The 22,681-nt window shown below is 45.0% G+C and overlaps 1 protein-coding gene across 2 annotated transcripts in view; it reads right to left on the reverse strand.

Annotated features, from left to right (window-relative positions):
* LNX1 (ligand of numb-protein X 1) overlaps positions 1–22,681 on the reverse strand; it is a 309,648-nt gene that overhangs the window by 275,453 nt on the left and 11,514 nt on the right. For both annotated transcript variants that reach the window (XM_075347037.1, XM_075347036.1), the window contains exon 2: positions 366–817. In XM_075347037.1, the coding sequence (XP_075203152.1) occupies positions 366–817 (452 nt within the window). The remainder of the gene's footprint in view (positions 1–365; positions 818–22,681) is intronic.

Genomic DNA, 22,681 nt, shown 5'->3' on the forward strand with positions numbered 1-22,681 from the left:
GAAAATATTTTATCCAATGCATTGATGATAAATTCACCAGTTTCAGTTCTACTTGACACCTGTGGTTAGATTTGGATCAGATCTGTTCAGGGGATCCATGTGTGACGCCTCTGGACTATCAGGTCGTCACAGGCTACTGCATGCTCTTTCCCTTAGTGCAGTATTCAAATCCCTCATGGTATTGTAAGACCCCAAAGCATAATAAGGAACAGAGCATTTGCTGCAAATAAATTTGATGCAAATTGAATTTCCCTGTAAATTCCACCACCAAATTTGGCCAGTTTGACTCTTAGCAGATTCGATCATCCCTAATGACTATATTTGGAGAAATGTGCACCCACTCTTCATGGTAAACCATTACCTACCTGTTTAGGAGGTGATCTTCAAGGTCACATCGTTGAAGAACATCTTGACATTGCTCATTGAATGGACAGATCACCATAAGTTTATCCAGTAAGTTTTTTACCAACACAGTGGACTTTTTGCAGTATTGCAGCATGATATGTTTTCGGTCCATAGGGCAAAAATTTTCATGAAGCAGAAAGTTAGTGAGGCAGAGAGTACAATATGTGTGACCACATGGAGTGTCCAATGGTTCAACCAGAGCATGTAGACAAATGTGGCAAGTTAGGTCATCATCCACTTCTTCAGTGTATGTGTAAAAGTGGTTTTCTTCTGCGGAATGCTGCTGTCCACACACATCACACAAAGCCTCAGGAACGTCAGTGTCCAACATTTCTATCTCATTACTGTAATCCATGATAAGGCTCCAAATGTCTGAATCCTCCAAGGTGATTGTGAACTTGATGAAACTACCCTGGAAATAAATATAACAGACAAATATTACAATCCAACAAGGTAGGACTTATATGCAAGGCATAGGGCAAAATAATACAAAACTCAGAGTCTTAGCATCTATGCATCGGACCAGCAGGTTCTCAAAGTAACAGAGTAAAGCGGGCTTTACAACGCTACGAGATCACTACAGCGATCTCGTTGGGGTCACGGATTTTGTGACGCACATCTGGCCACTGTAGCGATCTCGTTGTGTGTGACTCCTAGGAGCGATTTTGGATCATTGCAAAAACGTCCAAAATCGCTCCTCATTGACATGGGGGTCCTCTCCCAATTATCGCTGCTGTCACTTGGGCGAAGTTGATCCTCGTCCCTGCGGCAGCACACATCACTACATGTGATGCCGCAGGAACGAGGAACCTCACCTTACCTGCCACACGCCAGCAATGAGGAAGGAAGAAGGTGGGCGGGATGTTCGTCCCGCTCATCTCCGCCAATCCGCTTTGATTGGGCGGCCGCTTAGTGACGTCGCTGTGACGCCAAGCGAAGCGCCCCCTTAGGAAGGAGGCGGTTCGCCGGTCACAGCGACGTTGCTGAGCAGGTAACTACGTGTGACGCAGCCGTAGTGATAATGTTCGCTATGGCAGCGATCTTCACATATCGGCATAACGATAGGGGCGGGTGCTATCACGCTCGCCATCGCTAACATCGGCTAGCGATGTCGCAGCGTGTAAAGCCACCCTTAGAGAGTATTTCTGAATTGTTGGGTGATGATTAGTATGTCCATTATTACTGTTCTAGATGATACAAAATGGGGGGGGTGTACCACTGCTCTTCAGGGAGATGTAAAATTGGGTGATAACCTGTATGGAGGACTATTGGGAGTTTTCCAACATGCACATTTCTTAATAGAAGGAAAGTAAAGAACCTGTCCTGGCTGGTTATTTATTCATTTAAAAGGGTATTCCCATCTCCAGGATTCTATCCCGATATATAGTAGACATAATAACAATAATAATAATAATAATATTAGCAAATACCTCCAATTAGAAATGTAGTATACTGTAGTTCTCCTGATATAGCCATGTCTCTTACCTCATGTGCAGGGCATTGGACACCTAAGCTGCAATGCCCTGCACATAAGGTAAAAGATATGGCTATATCAGGAGAACTATACTACATTTCTAAGGCACTGTATTTGCTCATATTATTGTCTTGGAGATGGGAATACTCATTTAATGCTAAATGCACCTTTGTAACCATTTTTTTCTCTCGCTTCAATACACCAAAACTAAAATACGAAGCAACTTTTCAAATTGTTTTAATTACTATTGTTCTCTGATTAGAGCTCTGATCAGCGCCTATGGCAGCTCTTGATGACCCCGGTGGCCACTATGCTGTTGTGCCTACTCTGCCCAGGTTCCAAATATCACTATGCGTACCGTGAACAGGCAACAAGGAAACAACTTGACACTATTGTCTTTCTCCCATAAATGCTCACTGATATTCACAGAAGTAGTTTATGCACATAACTATCTGCCATAATAATCATTGGTGCTCTTTCATTATACAAAAAGACACTGAAAGTTCCAAGTAGTAGAACTGAAGATGACGGCACTCACAGTCACCACATCATAAAAAATTGTTTTTATTATTTCATAGAAAGCAATAAAAATCACTTCGGGAGAGTATAGGTAAATAACAGTGGGCTATGGCTGAATCGTGTCTACTGTCACCTCTACAGGCGATAATGTGGTGAGAGCAGGGCCGGACTAGCCATAGGGCAGTTCTGGCAAATGCCAGATGGGCCGGTGCCTGCAGTGGGCCACTCGCTCACTCCCTCCAAGGATGCACCTGCAGCTCTTTTATCAGAGGCGGGCTGGGCCGGCATGGCATTTTCCTTTGGGGTCGGTCCTCCAGCACTGCAGGGTTGCCGCCTCCTTTAGTTGCAGTCCACCTGCACTGTGCCTTTGTGAGGCTGCAGCTGCTGATGTCACTACGCAGCTTGTGGGCTGGAACAGGGGAACACGGGATCTGATGACTGTCTCAAGTCCTGCCCACGGGTCACTCACAGAGAGCTGTCCTCTCTCTTCCTGCTCTGTACTGATCTATGTGGTCGGCGCAGAGCAGGAGAGGAAATGTACTGGACCAGAATGGAGGCTGAGGAGAAGGACTTGTCAGGACATCTGACTAGTCATGTGCCTGATCACATGACTGGTGAAGTGGCAGGTCCTGTTGTTCAGCTGCTGCAGCCTCTGTGCTGGTCCCAGCAGCTAATCTCCTGCTCTGCACCGATCAGGAGCTGCAAAATGGGGTAATTTATAGTGTGTGTGTAACTGTGCATGTAGTCAGTCTGTCTCTCTCTTTCCCTATCAGTCTGTCTCATTCCCTATCAGTCTGTCTCATTCCCCGTCTGTCTGTCTCATTCCCCGTCTGTCTGTCTCATTCCCCATCTGTCTGTCTCATTCCCCGTCTGTCTGTCTCATTCCCCGTCTGTCTGTCTCATTCCCCGTCTGTCTCATTCCCCATCTGTCTGTCTCATGCCTCGTCAATCTGTCTCATTCCCCATCAGTCTGTCTCATTCCCCGTCAGTCTGTCTCATTCCCCGTCAGTCTGTCTCATTCCCCGTCAGTCTGTCTCATTCCCCGTCAGTCTGTCTCTTTCCCTGTCAGTCTGTCTCTTTCCCTGTCAGTCTGTCTCATTCCCTGTCAGTCTGTCTCTTTCCCTGTCTGTCTCTTTCTCTGTACAACGTGAGTATATGTCATTATTATTTTACAAGGGAGGTAACCTTATTTGAAAAAGGCATTGTCCAGGTAGTGGATGACACCTATAACTAGCCCAGTTCAATGAATTTTTTTTAGATCATTCTCACCACATTTCTATTCTTATTAAAACTGTTCCTCACTACTCAGACAATCTTTTCTGATTCCCTGTTTTCACCCCCCCCAGGAAAAATAACACCATATCAGTATTGCCACCTCTGCTTCTCCCAAGGCTCATGTGACATTTTTATGTTTCACAATCCCTGTGACTAATCAGCGCTGGCTTCATTCTTCCCTCCTATAGATGTAATTGACATCGGAAGGAAATGAGAGAGCAGCAACTCTTACTTCCACTGGATTTATTGATTTTTCTGACAGGGATGAAGTGAAGCCAGAACTGATTTTCCACAGGGATTGTGTAACATAATGTCATGTGAGCCCCGGGAGAGGCAGAGCTGACACCACTAAAATGGTGCCAGCACCAAAAATGAGTATAGGTGTTATTATTTTCCTTAGGGGGAGGTGGAACATAGGACTTCAAAAGGGTGTCAAAGTAGTGGGTTACCTATTTAACAGTTACTAAAAACTAACTGCAGTGTATGTTCAGCAGAAGTGTCCCGTGTAAAATGCCAGCAACAGTCAGTATATTTTAATCTTGATCCTTTAAAGTAAACAAATATATGATAAGGTCAAGTTAAAATAAAATGACTTATGGCTCCGTTCATAACCAGTGGCTCCTGAGAGGTTGTAAGTTCACCAGCTTCATTGAATAACTGTGCATGCCCAGGGCAGGAACAGTGACACTATTCTCGGCCAGCCCAAGAGTCGTAAAGAGCTGAAGGTGACATTGCTCTAACATCTGATAGGGTAATAATTGTAATAAGAGAGCCGAGTGTAAAAGAAATAGGTGGCCCTCTCCCCGATCCATAAAAGTCCTTTATTTTGTTTGCTTAAAAACCACAAATGCAGGAGAATGCGGGCAGCGCTGCTTCGTCCTCCTGCATCCATGATTTTTAAGCAAACAAAATAAAGGACTTTTATGGATCGGGGAGAGGGCCACCTATTTCTTCCACATTTGGCTTCTCCAAGTGGCCAGTTAGTGCTCATTGTACTCCTTTTTTGTCCTATGATGAGTATGCTGGATTAATGTTGCCAGATCTATTTGACTGGTTGTTTGTGGTCATAATTGTAATACAGACCCCCCATCTAGGCAAGCATGTGTGCAGGGAGGGGGGCAGCATATCTGCCATTGTTTTTTGACAGCATGTAATAAAGACCATTGAGGTTTTTATTACAAATATAGTCCTACCTCTTGACAGAGTCCCTTTAAGAACAATCTAAATTTTCTGTATGGTGACTTAAATTACATATAGTGTAATTCTGGATTACAGCAGTTTGGATGCTGTAATTGTGCTATAGACCTCAAGCAATCCTCAAACAAACAAATATACTTCACATTCACTTCATAGTAGGCCTGTCTGCTCTCAAATGCCAGGGCTGATTTTCAGTCCCAGTCCGGCCCTGTGTGCTTTTCTATTCTTTTTTTTTACTTACTTTTTGATGACACTTTGTTCGAGAATCCCAGTGCATGCTGGGATTTTCAAACAAAGCGTCAACAGGGGGCAGAGGCTGCGATAACTGCTACATCCTGTGCCCCCTTCCTAAGACAAAAGCGGGCTTTACATGCTACGATATTGCTAGCAATTGCTAGCGATATCGTACGCAAAAAAACCCGCCCCCGTCGTGCATGCGATTTTGTGTGATCGCTGCCGCAGCGATCATTATCGCTACGGCAGCGTCACACAAACTTACCTGGTCGGCGGTGTCGCTGTGACTGCTGAACAATCCCTCCCTCAAGGGGGAAGGACGTTCGGCATCACAGCGACGTCACCGCGACGTCACTAAGCGGCCGGCCAATCAAAGCGGAGGGGCGGAGATGAGCGGGACGTAACATCCCGCCCACCTTCTTCCTTCCGCATTGCGGCCGGCGGCAGGTAAGGAGACGTTCCTCGCTCCTGCGGTGTCACACACAGCGATGTATGCTGCCGCAGGAGCGACGAACAACATCGATAATCAACCATTACCGATTTTTGGTTTTGGGACGACCTCTCCATGGGGAATGATTTTCACCATTTTTGAGGTCGCTTAAGGTCGCTGGTAAGTGTCACACGCTGCGATATCGTTAATGACGCTGGATGTGCGTCACTGACAACGTGACCCCGACGATAAAACATTAACGATATCATAGCGTGTAAAGCCCCCTTTACAATATGTACATGATTTCACTGCAACCACAGATCTGCCAACGATTTATCTCCGTGTGTGACAGGGCCTTTAGTGTCATAATCTAAACTATTTTCTAATACATGTGAATTTAAAATTCGCTCTACTTCCCTAACTACAGTATCTAACTGCTTTTCTATTCTTTTTTTTTACTTACTTTTTGATGGCACTTTGTTTGAGAATCCCAGTGCATGTTTTTTTAGGTTTTTGCACCCAGTTCAGACTTAGAATGGTGTTCCAAACGTTATTCGTTATTGTTAGTAGTTTTTCGTTTGTGAACCCTCCCCAACCACACCTATTGCCAATCCATATCATACGCATAAATAGCCTGGGTCTCAGCTTCCCATACACGGTAAGTTTTTTAACTGCATGAGAGGACACACACAAGCTAGGGACCCCAACGTAGAGAAATACTTTGGCGTAGTGTTGGGGCACTATTGCATTGATCAATTCAGTAGCTAAATTTCTCTTGATTCATATGTTCATGGCAGTAATGCAGATTCCATTTTTCCCATTTTCACTCTTCATATAGCTATTGGATTTTTCAAGTCAGTATTCACACAGCAGTTTCTGCTATTCCATGTATTCCCCTTACATAGTCACTGGTGTGCATACCTTATCTCCCCATAGTGATGTTTTTTTAGGTTTTTGCACCCAGTTCAGACTTAGAATGGTGTTCCAAACGTTATTCCTTATTATTGGGATTTTCAAACAAAGCGTCATCAGGGGTCAGAGGCTGCGGTAACTGCTGCATCCTGTGCCCCCTTCCTAAGACAAAGTGTCATTAATGAGGCTCATTTCAAGGGCTGTGTGACATGCACTGTGTGATGTGCACAATGACAGTGCACTCTCTGTTTCCGGCTCAGATCAGCAGTAATTAGCCAGCAGGAGAGCAGTGTCAGAATACCCCACGTTCAGACACCAATGATGTGATTTGTGGAGGGCAACCTGAAGATAGAATTATCACACTTGATCAGAGTTAAGACTTTCTGTCTAGCCCCTAATTAGTGGTAATTTACAAAATGAATGCTTTCAAGAAGATACAAAGATAGAAGTCATAAAACTGCACATGAAACACAACAGTCTATGCAGGCGCTGTGGGAGCTAAAGCCCAGGAGATTTTTTTTAAATGAAAACTTTGAAAAGTTGCTTATTTTGTATTTTAAAGCCACAGAATAATGGTTGCATATAGCGGAAATGTCCTGAAATTTTGTGTTGAGTGCAATTTTTTCATTCTAAATAAAATGAATTGCTTTGAGCATCAATAACACCAGTGATAACTCGAGGGTGCAGAGAACATAGCATTCAACAAAGTTGAAAAGAGGGGTTGTCATATCTCACAATGTTAAAAAAAAATCGAGGCTTAATTATATGTCAATTTACAAAGCATAATAGAAGGTGACAGTCATTGTACCCAGCGACATTACTTGTAGCTATTGAAGTATTTGGCTTTTAGAAATTTCATATGTAGCTAAGCAAAAGCTACAAGGACAGCAGATGTATTTTTTATTCAATGTAAGATTTACCCTTTATGTCATATCAAACAGTGAGAATAATGGATCGTTCCCATTTCTGCAGTAATGCGCTACTGTAAAGGACGGTAATGATAACCACAGGGATTTGTGCTACAGACTGAAAACATCTTTATGCTTCGACTACGCAAGAAAATCAATCTCGGGCAAAACAGACAAATAAAAATCTCTCCTTGAATATTTCTGATGTCCTGAAATCAAAAAAGGTTTTTCCAGAAGGCAGCACAAGCATGATATAAGGAGAAGGGACAGTCCCGTAAAGGTCATTGTTGTTATTGACAGGAGACTGAAATACTGGACTGGAGATAAATATAACCTGGCATTTGTCCTGGTCTATCACTCTTTCATTGTTGTGATGACATAATCATTGTTTCCTCTCTGGGGTAACTGAGTGTAATTCTAGACTGATGTTACATGGCACTATATTCCACAGTTTGTTACTTTTCAGATACGTAACATCCACAATGCAAACAGGGTGCCCAGGTTTTACTGCCACAATGAGACTGTAACATCAATTTTTGTGTCTTTGTGTTTCACGGCTATTATCAGGGTATATATGTTATAGGGGCAAGATCTTTATTAACAATTGGAGTGAATGGCTGCAAAAATGTTGGATCATCCATAACTTGGTTCAGTTGTCCAGAAAAAAAATTAAAAGCAGTTTGGAAATAGAGATGAGAGATTTATCTGTGGAGGTACCTGGGCCATCACAGATCAGTGTAGGAGCATAATAATCATGTTTGTAGAGAGTGCGACCATGACCGGACAAGTGCTGGAAGAGGGACCATTGTTTCCAGTGCCTACTTCAGCTGGATGTGTGTCCGAGGAAGCACATTCAGCTGAAGTGTATTGCGGTGCAGAGACCCATCAGGTCCCTGTACTGCAATATGTGCTACCAGCCTATCTGAGGCTGGCAGCTGATGTCGGTATGCCAGTCATTGGTGTCACATGGCAGTGATATCATGCGTCATGCCAATTTACAGACGAGGATTCCACATGTCATTGGAGTAGAGTAAGGTGAGTATAAGGCTTTTTTTCAATGCATTGGTATATATGAGGGACATATATACCATTATGTGGAACATATGTATCAGGATGGGCCCAGGGTTGGGAGCATATATACTGGGATAGGGGACATATATAACAGGATGGGAACCATACATACCAGGATGGGCCCAGGATGAGGACCATATATACCAGGATGGCAACAATTTATACCAAGAAGGGACTCAGGATGAGGGACATATACACCTTGAGGGGGTCAGGATGGAGGACATTATTACAAGATGGGGGACATTACTGCATCATAAAGGGCAAGGTGGAACAACACGTATGCTTTATAGGATATAGAATGCTACAAAAGCCCATTTGTTACAAGAGGCCCAAGCAGTTTAATATCAAGCTGCAAAGGTCCATGGTTATTTATCCCTTCCCAACCTAAAAATAGCAGTCCGCAGCTTCCCTAAAAGTGGTGCATCCAATGTTGTGCCAATTCTGTCACTTTGCCTAGTTTTTCCTAATTGCCCTGGTGCAGTGACAATCAGGGTAATATTTTTAGGGTTGATGTCAGCTGTGAATTGACAACTGGCATCAAGCCCAGGAGTTAGTAATGGAGAGGCGTCTTTCAGACATCACCATTATTAACCTGGTAAATAATTATTATGAATAAATTGATAAACAAGAGAGTGTAAGGGACTCTTTATTCAAATAAACTATTTCTACCTGTATTTTGTTTTACTTTACACTTACCGAGTTAGTAATGGGGGTGTTTGATAGACGCCACTCCATAGCTAACCCCCGGGGTTGATGCCAGCTGTCTATTCACAGCTGACACCAACTCCAAAAATATTATCCCAATTGTCACTGCACCACGAAGATCAAGAGGAGCTGGACAAAACACCAGAATTGGCGCATCTATTGGATGTGCCACTTTTGGGGAAGCTGTGGGTTACTATTTTTAGGCTAGAAAGCGCCAAATAACCATAGGCTTGCTTAGCCTTATATTACCAGCCCTTAGCTATGTGCTCTACCTTGGCTGGTTATCAAAAATAACAGGGACTCCACATCATTTTTTACATTTCATTTGTTCCCAGCAGTGTCCAGGCATCTTCCCTATGCCGAAAGCTTGTTAATTGGCTGTGCTGGAAGTCGTTCAACAAACTTTTTAGCATCCTAACAGCATCCCAACTCTGAACTCGGCAACTGACTTCCGTGTGAAGTCCGTGTTCGAGCTTGAGCCCTGGTCATTTGGTGTCTGGTACAAACCTCAAATTTTACCGTTCGGCTTTGCTCTTCCCTTAATACTAGGGTAAAATGTTAACCATCCACTAAATAAAATAAATACTATGATGTATCCAGTCCTTTCCTAATGAGCATCACAAAAGAAAAATAAAGATTGTTCTTTAAAAAAAGAAAAAGGACCAAATCATCCTGGGTAGCTTTAGTTACAGTCTCTTCTGCTAAGCTGAAATCAGCATACAAACCTCTTTACATGCATTGTGCTGCTGGAAACACTGACATCTGAGAACATTAGCTGTGGTAGCCCTGAGGGATTTTTATATTCTGTAAAAAAAATTCCGGTTCTTTCAACCAAACTAAGCCGAAGAAGAAAGCAGAAAATTCTAAAGCTTTGTTTACGTATGAGTCATTGGAAACAAGTGCACTAGCGTGCATGCTACATGTACTATGACAGAACTTGTACAAAATAAGTTTCCAGTAACTTTTAGAGCTCATCCATTACATATAAAAAAATAAATAGAAGACACTAAAGGTTTAAAGTGGCAATCATGGCGCCTTAGTTGACTCTCTTCCTATTATTGGCTTTCAATGGACAGGCGCTTTACAGTTGTTCCAAAACGAAACCTGATCCATTGAACAGTTCAATGTGTGGGCCATCTAATATATAAAGCTGAGTGTATGTGTTTATGTGTGTATGTCTGCTAAAGGAATCCGCACCGTCACATTTATAATCACGAAATTTTGCACAGACGCCTCAAGTGATTCAGGGAACATCATAGATTATATTTTGAAGGGAAAATTTAACTCCGCACTTTACAGTTACTCTCCAAAATCCTGCCTCCATTAAACTGAATGGAGGTGGGAGCTACAGGCTATTAATGGCAACTGTCAGTGGTTACGATAGGAACAAAATAAACTGTTAGTATAAGAAACTTATGTGTGAGGTATTATGATGTCGGTGGGGAGACGGATAGAGAGAGACAGAAAAAGACAGACAGACAGAGAGATAGAGACAGACAGAGAGACAGACAGAGACAGACGTGGAAAGAGACAGACAGAGACAGAAGGGCAAAGAGACAGCCCTGGAAAGAGACAGCCGGGCAAAGAGACAGACAGAGAAAGAGATAGCCCGGGAAAGAGACAGCCCAGGAAAGAGACAGCTAAGGGAAGAGACAGACCGGGAAAGAGACAAGCGGGCAAAGAGACAGACAGTCAAAGAGACAGACCTGGAAAGAGACAGACCTGGAAAGAGACAGACCTGGAAAGAGAGAGACGGGCAAAGAGACAGACGGGCAAAGAGACAGACGGGCAAAGAGACAGACGGGGAAAGAGACAGACGGGGAAAGAGACAGACGGGGAAAGAGATACCCTGGAAAGAGAGAGATGGGGAAAGAGACAGATGGGGAAAGAGATACCCTGGAAAGAGACAGACGGGGAAAGAGAGAGACAGACACACACATAGAGACAGACACAGAGGTAGAGAGACACAGACAGACACAGAGATGATACAGATACAAATACAGACAGAGAGATAGAAACAGACAGACAGAGACATAGACACAGACAGACAAGGAAAGAGACAGATGGGGAAAGAGACAGCCCTGGAAAGAGACAGCCCTGGAAAGAGACAGACGGGGAAAGAGACAGACGAGGAAAGAGACAGCCCGGGAATGAGAGAGCCCGGGAAAGAGAGAGCCCGGGAAAGAGACAGACGAGCAAAGAGACAGACGGGCAAAGAGACAGCCCTGGAAAGAGACAGACAGGCAAAGAGACAGACGGGCAAAGAGACAGACGGGAAAAGAGACAGACGGGGAAAGAGACAGACGGGGAAAGAGACAGACGGGGAAAGAGACAGATGGGGAAAGAGACAGACGGGGAAAGAGATACCCTGGAAAGAGAGAGATGGGGAAAGAGACAGATGGGGAAAGAGATACCCTGGAAAGAGACAGACGGGGAAAGAGAGAGACAGACACACACATAGAGACAGACACAGAGGTAGAGAGACACAGACAGACACAGAGATGATACAGATACAAATACAGACAGAGAGATAGAAACAGACAGACAGAGACACAGACAGACAAGGAAAGAGACAGACAGAGACAGACAGACAGCGACACACAGACAGAGACTGGGAGAGGGACAGAGAGACAGTTACTATCCTAGGCAACGCCCGGGTACTACAGCTAGTATGTTATAAAGCAGAAGGTATAGATTTAATATTGAACTCCAGGTCATCTCTGAGCTTCTGAGTTTAATAAGCAGCACTACTGCACAGTTACTACTATTTTTGCATAAATGCGCCTATGTGTGGAAGGTTGTCAGTCATTGAGTTATTCATCTGGTTGGACTTATAAGCCCACATTACAGTGGAATTTTAATCAATACAAGTTGCCTGCGCATTCCAATTATGAAAGAAACAAGCAAGGTGTAGGTGCAAAGGTATTGAACAGGGTAGCTACAGGAAAAGGTAGAGGACGCTTTGTGTTGGGTCACATCCTGTGACTTCCAAATATATGGAGAAAAGTAGAACGACACTCCAAAGTTATACAGGTTTGTCACAACCATGGATTTATTGAAATATTCCAGAAACATTGCTTGTTGTAATCCTTATTCTTAATATTCAGTGTTTCAGGTCAATAGACCTTTTATCGGCAGGGTGCATCAAGATGTAATGAGATTTCTGTTGACAGGCCACCAATTGTGGTATCCCCTGTACCCCGTGGAGGTATACTGAGCACTTTTGCGCAGTGGTGAACTCAGGCTTCATGCATATTGTGGTATCTACCAGTTAATATGATGCACATTGGTGCTAAAGAGTAAACATCTCTTTTTTGCAATATAAACTTATCACTCCACCCCAGCTCTCTACAGTTCTGCACCCCCCTACATCTCCTCTTCCATCTCTGTGTATCACCCTATACATGCACTTCATTTTGCAAGTGATCTGAGACTAAAATCTTCCATAATACGAAATTCCCTCTTCTGTCACCAATACTTCTTTCGTGCTGCGCAAGTTTTCTGGAACGCACTACCTCAGACAATCCATTAATACCCAGCCCTCATATTTTTAAGCATGTCTTGCCTAACTCCTCACTTCCCTAATTTAGCTCTTCCCAGCATTAAAAAGATTGAACAGTACTTTTTCATTAATGGCCTGTCCTTAGAATAGGTTATCAACATCTGATTGGCCGGGGTCTGACCCCTAACACCCCATTGATCACCTGTTCTTGTTGACGGTGTCAGGATCAGGCAGTTGGAAATACTCAGTCGCGGAGCTGCCCTGCATTCTGATAGCGACCATGGCCGGGTGTTGCACATCCGCCTTCCATTCAAATCAATATGAGGTGGATGTGCAGTACCCGGCCGCTATTAGAAGGTGGCCAGCTCCAGAATGTCATGTTGCTCCCTGTAATGTGGGCTCACACGCTGAGTCTATACCTTACCCTACACATTTTGGCTGATCTGATCTGCCGACATGTACCTCTAACAGTTGCGGGTGGATCAGAGATCCGCCAATGCCTGTTAACTAATTAAATCCGGCTGTCAATCTCTGACAATGGGATTTAATGCACGCCGTTGAGGATCGCGTCATTCCCTCTCCCATTGGTGCTATGTGGTGTCATCACGGGGCACCGATGGGTTGTCATGACAGCCTGAGGGTCAGCTGATGACCTTTGTGTCTGTCATGACATACTTCCTGTGAATGCTGCCTGAGCGCTTGTGTTAATAGGAAGACAGCATTTGTGTTTTACGCACTGCTCTGTAAAGCCAAAGCGATCGGAAAATCACAGCTTCAAGTCCCCTAAGAGAACTAGTGAAAACAATAAAAAGTGAAAACATGAAAAAAAACAAAAAATTCAAATACCCCTCCTTTTGGCCCATTGAAAATACTGTAAAACAATTAAACATAAAATAAAAAAACACACATATTTGGTATCGCCACTTCCAGAAATGCCTGATGTAGTCAAATATAAAATAAATTAATCCAATCGTTAAAGAGTTTAACCCCTTAACGACCGCGGGCCGTAAAATTACGTCCTAAATGACATAATCTTACTGCCCGCGGTCCTCCGGCGGCAGCATGCCGCGATCGGCACACATCTCAGCTGATTTTCACAGCTGAGATGTGTGCCTGCTAGGCACGAGCAGAATCGTTATCTGCTCGTGCCGATTAACCCCTTATATGGCGCTGTCAATACATGACAGCGCCATTATAAGCGCAATCGCGGTAAAGTTTTACTTACCGCCGAAACCGGAAGTCACGTGACGCGATCACGTGACTCCCGATAGTTGTCATGGTAGTACAGGGTCATGTGATGACTCCTGTACTACACATGAATTGGTTTCACTTTCGCTGTGCCCGGGGCACAGCAAAAGAGAAAGACAGCGTATCTGCTGTTTACAGCCTTCCAGCTGTGATCAGCAGATACTGCAGAGCGATCGGAATGCTGATCGCAATAGCTCCCTAGGGGGACTAGTAAAATAAAAAAAAAAAGTAAAAAAATAAGTTTTAAAAAATTAAAAAAAAACAAAAAAGCCTAAAAGTTCAAATCACCCCCCATTCGCCCCATTGAAAATTAAAGGGTTAAAAAAATAAAAAATATACACACATTTGGTATCGCCGCGTTCAGAAACGCCCGATCTATAAAAATATAAAATCAATTAATCTGATCAGTAAACGGCGTAGCGGCAAAAAAATTCCAAACGCCAAAACGACGTTTTTTTGTCGCCACAACTTTTGCGCAAAATGCAATAAGAGGCGATCAAAACGTAGCATCTGCGCAAAAATGGTACCGTTAAAAACGTCAGCTCGAGACGCAAAAAATAAGCCGTCATTGAGCCTAAGATCCCGAAAAATGAGAACGCTACGGGTCACGGAATATGGCGTAAAACGTGCGCCACTTTTTTCGGACAAACTTCCGATTTTTTTTTAACTTCTTATATAAAAGTAAACCTATACATGTTTGGTGTCTACGAACTCGCACTGACCTGAGGCATCACACCCACACATCAGTTTTACCATATAGTGAACACAGTAAATAAAATATCTCAAAAACCATAGTGCTATCGCACTTTTTTTGCAATTTTTCAGCATTTGGAATTTTTTTGCCATTTTCTAGTACACAATATGGTAAAACTGATGGTTTCATTTAAAAGTACAGCTCGTTCCGCAAAAAATGAGCCCTCACATGACCATATTGACTGAAAAATAAAAAAGTTACGTCTCTCAGAAAAAGAATGGCGAAAAAAAAAAACGGAAAGCGAAAAATCGGCCGGTCGTGAAAGGGTTAATGTGAAAAAAAAATAAAAACATCAAAATTTTGTTTTTTTGTTCTCCACAACAAAAATGCAATAAGAGATCAAAACCTCACATCTACACCAAAATACAAAATAATATCAGTAAAAATATCAGCTCAGGACGAAAAAAATAAGTCCTCGCACAGCCCCAGATCCCGAAAAATGAGAACACAACGGCTCTCAGAAAATGGCGCCAATAGCGCAATTCTTTTTCTTTTTCTTACAAATTTCTGGGGGGGTTTCACCACTTAAATAAAAAATAAAATAAAATACACGTTTGGTATCTATGAACTTGAAGTAACCTGGGGAATAATATTAATAGGTCAGTTTTACCATATATTGAACATAGTAAATAAAAATCAAACAAACAAAAAACCCACTGTGGAATTGCACTTTTTTTAGCAATTTCACCGCACTTGCAATTTTTTTCCCCATTTTCCAATACAATAATGTGGCGCCCTGGACAAGCCAGGGGCCACAGGTAACAACACACACCTCCCCCACCCCCAGCAGTTTCACAGCAGACATCCCCAGTGAAACTTGATTCCTTTCCTCGGGCTCAGACTGACACACCAGGTGGGCGGAGTCAGGAGATGGAGACGCCCACCCAGGAGTTAGCTGGCCTGAGGCAGAAAACAAAAAGACAAGTCCTAGGAGAGGAAGAGAGAGGAGGTCTGCAGAGAGGCAGACGCAGACTGGGGCCTAGGTTGGAGCCTAGGGCCCTCGTGCAGCAGAGAGTCAGGCAGACGGTAGTGGCCGTCTGCAGGGAGCCGGGGAGACAGTTGGTGGAACCGTAGGTAGCCGGGGCTGGGCGGTGGCCCACCGGTACCGAACCGGGGAGCCAGCTGGAAGCCGGAGCGCAGGAGGAGCGTGCACGGAGGTGGAAGAAAGGACTTACACCACCAAACTGGGTTAGGGGAGAAACAACAACTGCAGCCGTCTATGGGCACCCGTCTGTCCAGCCGAGTGTTTTACCAAAGACTGTGTCGTGATTACTGGCTGAGTGAGTACCCCGTGCCGTGCGGCACAGCGCTGCCCCTGCGACCCTGCACCTCACCAGGCCCCGTAACCTGCCTGCCATCCATCCCCACCCATCACCGGGCCCCGGGACCACCAACCCCCTACCCACGGAGGGGAAACAACATCCTAGCTGCTCCATACCATCGCTCCCGGGATCCCCGTCCAGAGCAGCGGTGGTGTCACAACCTCACCACAACCGTGGGTGGCGTCACGGATAATCTCCCTTACCAAATCCCCTTTTAGTGTGGAGCCTGGGATCACAGACCGGGTCACGCCACCGTGGTACCCACAGAAGTGACCCCGTGGCCCCGGATCTGAGTACCCCCTGGTCCCCGGGCGACACAATAACATGAATAGATAACTACTGTGTATCATTGGGGGGCCGTGCTGTATCCTAAAACATATGAAGACACATTTCTCTCTTCAGTATAGATATGCATGGCAGAAGGGAGATGATTGCTCAACATGTTGTGGCCAATACGTCCTGCTTCACATTTTTAGACAAGCCTCTGCAGGATCAGGTTTCTAGTGAACATATTTACGCAATGCATGCGAAGATGGCCTGAAGCCCCAGAGTTTCGATTGTCACTGTGGATATCCATTTCCTTAGTATCCAAAATAAATGGAATATAGTTCAGAGAAAACAGGGGAGGGTGTTGTATTTTCATTTTATGTTTAACGTGTAGTTTCGCACAGTTCATCAAAAAGATTTTGAACATTTTCATTGTCTCACTCATACTTCTCACAGTATATGTCATGCTAGGTACAGAGAAGTACCAAGCAAGCAGTGACAGATAAGGGAAGGGGACCCCTGCGTCTAGGGAAGGGGAAGATGGTGACCCCTTACCAAACCTACTGCTTGTCCCTGGGTCCCTCACCACCCTAGATAGGTTCCGCACCTATGTTCTGAGCCAGATACCTGACCCTAGGTATCCCTAGTGCTGGGCTCAAAATATGGAACAGGTGGGATGGACTCTTCATCAACCCCACTAAACACTGTAGAAGACACAAGGAGGACACACGAGGGGAAAAATGCATGAACTACCTATCCACAGAGGACTCAGGTAGGAGTTCAGCAAAGCTTGAGCAACAATACCACAGAGGAGTACAAGCCACCTGCTTGCAACCAGAGCTTGAATGAACTGAATAATATCACCAGCACTAGTTCAGGGAATATGCGCGTATTCAAGCACAAGGGGAATACTGATCAGCAGCTAGATGGATGTTTAGCTCCCCTGGGTCCTAAAGGGGAATAGATGAAAATCCAGCAGAAAAGCTACCTAATACAATGAATACTAACAGCAGTAACAATAGAAAGTCAGGGAGCTTGTTGTGCAGCCAAATTCTGTGACCTTCTGCTGCCAGAAACCACTTGACTGTCTGTCACCTGTCACACTCCTATGACAGTAAATCTGCCTTTGTGCTCAGTTATAGAAGTTCTACATGACTGAGGTCTGGTGGCCAGGGGCTCCCGAAATGGTCATTGGACCATAATCCTGCAGTTTATTTTTACCCAGCTCTAGTCCCTTTATGATCCCAGATGAGCACACATAGTGGTTATGGAGTTAAATGAATATTCCCAGAATTGAAAGTTATCCCTACCTATATAATAGATCCAAAAAAGCAGAGGTAGCACTTCAAGTTCAATACAAAAAAAAAAAGTATGGACTGAATTAATCCAGGGGTAACGTTTCGGTTCAGCAGAACCTTTCTGAAGCCTTGAGCTTATTTTTTATCCATATGTGACTGCTTTCTGTAAGGTTGTGGTGAGTGAGGCCTTACACCGGATATTTGCAATTTGCTACCATATATATATATATATATATATATATATATCTAGAACTTAGACATACAGTAATTTACTGATTGTTGGGTGTCCAACTGCTCAGACCATTCACAATCCTGAGATTAGGGTTCTGGAACCCAAGGACTGCTAGAAATACCCAAGCGCAGCACAGAGTCCCATAGATATCGAATGGAATGAAGGTGGAACTCAGGGTCTAAATCACCAATCTCAGGATTGTTAAGGTTCCCAGCAGCTGGACCCCCACAAATCAGTAAGTTATCCCCTATCCTATGCATAGCACTTTCAATTCAGATTAAAACTAGTGATGAGCGAGTACAAAAATGCTCGGGAGCTCGAGGCTCGGGCCGAGCATCTCAAAATACTCGTGTACTCGGCCCGAGCACCGAGCCCAATGTTATCCTATGGGAGACCCGAGTATTATTCTGAAATGACCCCCGGCAGCATGTAGAAACCATAAAACTGTAAATTAAAAAAAAAAACGTGCGTGTGTGTGTAAGCGTGCATATATATATACACGCGGAGTGGAGTGCGGGAGGGGCCGTAGCCGAGCGGGGAAGTGTTGGGCTAAAGGCACGGTCATGCTGTGCGGGCCGGCCAATCACTGCAATTCCACAAGTAACAGGGCTGTGGCATTGCAGTGGTCTGCCAGCCAATCCCTGCATAAGGGATGGCTGTAAAAAGAGCGCCAACATGAAGACCATGAGTACAGCACGAGTATCGCAAGATTACTCGGTCCCCGCCGAGTAGCCCGAGTACAGTGATACTCGTGCGAGTACCGAGTAGTAACAAGCATGCTCGCTCATCACTAATTAAAACCATTTAGAGAAACAATTCAAATATAGAATCCCATATGGGTGAGCAAAACCAGCCTATAGGCTACTATTTCTGATAGACATGGCTACATTAAGTAAGGCTGGAGCCCTGTATGGAAAATAAAAGCTGTGACCTTTTTAATTAGTAAATTATCACAAGGATGCATTATTGTGGCTCTATACCACTCAAGTCAAGCCATTTGATCTGTCCTTCCAAGTGTCTGCCCTGCAGGAGCTGAAAAACAGCTGTATGGAAAGGTCTTTTAATTTTAGAGAAGATTTTGGTTTGGCTTTAAATTCTAAGCCATGTAGCAAGACACCGGCTTAAAGGGTTGATACAGGGGTGGACATATCATTGGTGCAGCCTGTGCAGCTGCACAGGGGCCCAAGAGGTTGGGGGCCCATTTCTACCTCCAAAGTTGGTGGAATTGCCCATTTTGATGAGTTATTGGACTGCAGAGCGTCCATTTACTGTTTCTGCCCAGGGGCCTTTTTCCATCTGTGTCCGCCAGTGGGTTGATATTAACTCATAGGATTGCTGCTCCCAAGGGCTTGTTCAGATAGATATATTTTCGGTCTTAGCGCGATCCGACAAAACATCAGATTGTGGTGCCCTGGACAAGCCAGGTCGTCACAGGAACTACACCAACACACCCCACACCCCGGTTAGGCACACCGAAGCCAAACACAAAATCCTTGTTGCCTTCCTCCAGGGGCTGATGTCCACACCAGGGGGTGGGCCAGGCGGTTGGTCCCGCCCACCGAGGAGTTCACAGTCCTGGAGGCGGGAAAAGGAGTCAGTTTAGTTTGGAAGTGGAGAAGTGAAGTGGTAGGAGAGCAGTCTGACGGCGTCCGGGTGTGTGGCACCGACGGAACAGCAAGGTTGGCAGACGGTGGTGACCGTCTGCAGGAGAGGCTGATTGGAGCAAACCGTAAGGACCGTGGACGGGTGGTGGCCCGGCGGTACCGGACCGGTGAACAAAGAGAAGCCAGCAACCATCCGGCAGGGCTTACGGACCCCGACCAGGCTAGGAGTCGCCGTAAAACTGGTCAAATCCGTTAGCGAAGGGAACCTCCGGGGTGTTCCAGCAGCCAAGACCCGATTGAAGGCAACAGCTCAAACCGTAGAGGGAAATACAGTCACCGCCAAGGCTACAGTTCCCAGGGCCAGAGCCTGCGGGCAAAAAAGTCGTTTGTGCGTCACGGGCAAATCGCTGCCCGTGGCGCACAATATCGTTAGGAGCCGTCACACGGACTTACCTGCCCACCAACGTCGCTGTTGCCGGCGAACCGCCTCCTTTCTAAGGGGGCGGTTCGTGCAGCATCACAGCAGTGTCACCCAATAGACACTGTTAACGGTCATTCGTGCGTGTCACACGCAACGACGTCGCTAACGATGCAGGATGTGCGTCACGGAATCCATGACCCCGGCGATACGTCACTGCGTGTGACGGGGCCTTAAGAGTATGTATGTATGTATTAACACAGACTTATTTTGATGTGGATTTTTCTATTTGAAAACTTTATGTGAAATAAAAAAAAACAAATAAAACCCCCTACATTTTTGGTGCTTTTTTGTGTATGTAACATTTTTTCTGCTTCAATTGAACAAAAAAGTCACTTCTGGAATGTTTTTTCAACCAGAAATATATCAGTAAGTGATATGTTGCTTCTTTTTCCTTGGAGAGCAAAACATCCCCATATTCACTAAAGATATGTTATCCTATTGAGCATTAAATAGGAAGCTTATTCATAGAGTGTTTGCCCCAGTTTTTCATTGGATTTTGGAGCTAGAATCTGCTGAAAAATCCACACAAAAACACTGTGTGTAAACGTTGCATTAGGCTAGTGTAACGGGGTGCCAGGGGGGCCTCGGGGATTGTAGTCGTGGCTCCGGTTTCGCTCAGGCTTACCCCTGGCTCCGCCGTCACTTTAGGGACAGGAGATAACATGGTGGGGCAGAGTGCGGTGGTGTAGCTGTCGCCGTCAGTTATACAAAGACTCTGTAGACGTGAATCAATTGAACCAGCAGGCTTCTTTATTGAACACTCCTTCTTCATCACAGAGGCAAACCGATGACTTTACACTTTTGCTAGGGGGAAAACCTGTTCCTGACGTATCCTCCAGTGGGGATGTGCCCGGCTAATCCACTTCACCTGGCTCCCACTCCGGCTAACATAAACTGGACCCACACCAGTACTGCTCACACTTGAGGCTACTTCTCCTCTTCTTTTCTCCGGCTTTCCTATTCACCCAGCTCCCACACTCTGCCCCTTCTGCTTCTTCTCTCCCGTGCCGGACCCAACTCCTGGTTCTAACCTTTTTTCTAAAACAACTCTTTTCCTCCCTCCCCTTTCCTCTGCCGGCTCCTCCTTCTCTCTACCCTGTTCCTATGGGGACAGCCGTCCCACCCGGCCACTAGGGGAACCCCTAAAAACAGTGCTTATAATAAAACATTTTTATTAAACAACATCTATGTTCACTATAACACTACACCTCTTTGTAAGGGGTCTGCCCCCCCCTTACACTAGTTTCACACATCCGGCTTTTCGCCGGTTTGCCGGATTCAGCGGACTCCAGTACAGTGTGATACAGAACAATGGCAGCACTGCAACCTCCGGGTCACATGCTCCGGTCACATGACAGCATGTGACCGTAGCTTGTTGCGCTGCCATTGTACTGTATACACTGTAATGGAGTGCGCCGAATCCGGCAAACCGGTGAAAAGCCGAATGTGTGAAACTAGCCTTACTCATGTGGCTCATCTAGGATAATCATTAATTTATAGCATTGCTCCTTCCAATTGGTGGCACTGGAAACCTGGTTCTCTTCCTCTGTTTAGAGGCTGTTTGCAGTTTTTCCATAATTCAGCACGTAATAGGAGCATCAGAGGAACGCCATACACAATGAATTCTATTGAGCCACAGTAAGACATGCTGAGACATTTCATTTAGTATAGGGAGGGGATGAAGCATGGTGTGCAGAGAGGTGGAGGTATTGAGGGAGATCCAAATCTAGTGAGTTATAACGAAATCTAGTCTATAGAGAGACAATGTAGTGTGAACGCTGCCATGAGTTATTCCCAAGTCTAGTGTAAATGCTTTGTGAAAATCACAGCACAGAAGGTGAGAACTGAATAAGCCCTGGTGTAGGTTTTTAAATGGCACAAAGGCAATTCAGCTCCACACTAACAGGTAATCTGGCCCCTGGTGGACACGGACAGAAAAGGGCCCCTGTGCAAGAACAATATATGAGCCCTTTGCACCTCAAGAACTCATCAAAAAGCACAATTCCACTTGCTTTGGAGGTAGAAATGGACCCCCTCACCTCTTGGGCCCCGTGCGGCTGCACAGATTACACCAATGATATGTCCACCCCAGAATCCGGCCATAATAATTGACTCCTGAGTATCACACATTATTCTGCAACATAACAAGATATTACATAACTCCAGAAAGTGTGACTAAAGGCCTTACCTTGACCAACTGACCCTCCCCCACCCCACCCGAGTGCTTACCTAAAATAAACACAAAGACTGCGCGACGTTGGATATGTAAGGCCACAGCAGCCCCGTTTATTAAATAACTCAAAACATGAACAATAAACAAACATTGCAAATGCCCATTGAAGAACACCCGAAAGGAGGGGGGTAAATGAAGGTTGCCAAAAACCGTTCAATGCAACGTCGGCTCCACCACCTGCCCTCAGCTACACCACACCGACTTGTGGACCTAGCCAAATGTTGCCCACCCAATGTCCCACTGACACTCAATCCACCAAGAACCCGTATCATCAATTACTTGCACCACCAGGGGTAACCCGTTCCTGCACTGGGTTCCCCCCTCTCTTCTGTGGAAACCCCCACCTTCAGATACCCCCTCCTTTCCTCCACTGCTGCGACAAAAAGTTCTCTTCTCCACGTCCGCTGACCGAAACTGTCACAAGAGTGCGTGGGCGGGAATAATGAAGGTCGCCATCAAAGTAGTAATGACCCCCCCCCTTTGGCCCTGACTTATTTACTGCCCCCATAAACGCCACCCCCTGACCAATGAGAATGCCCCAGATCCCAACTGACCCCACAACTCCACCCTAAAATTTCCCGCGCAAATTGCACTTCCAAGATAACCCCTT

Source organism: Anomaloglossus baeobatrachus, chromosome 1 (assembly GCF_048569485.1).
Source record: "Anomaloglossus baeobatrachus isolate aAnoBae1 chromosome 1, aAnoBae1.hap1, whole genome shotgun sequence".
Lineage (NCBI taxonomy): Eukaryota > Metazoa > Chordata > Amphibia > Anura > Aromobatidae > Anomaloglossus > Anomaloglossus baeobatrachus.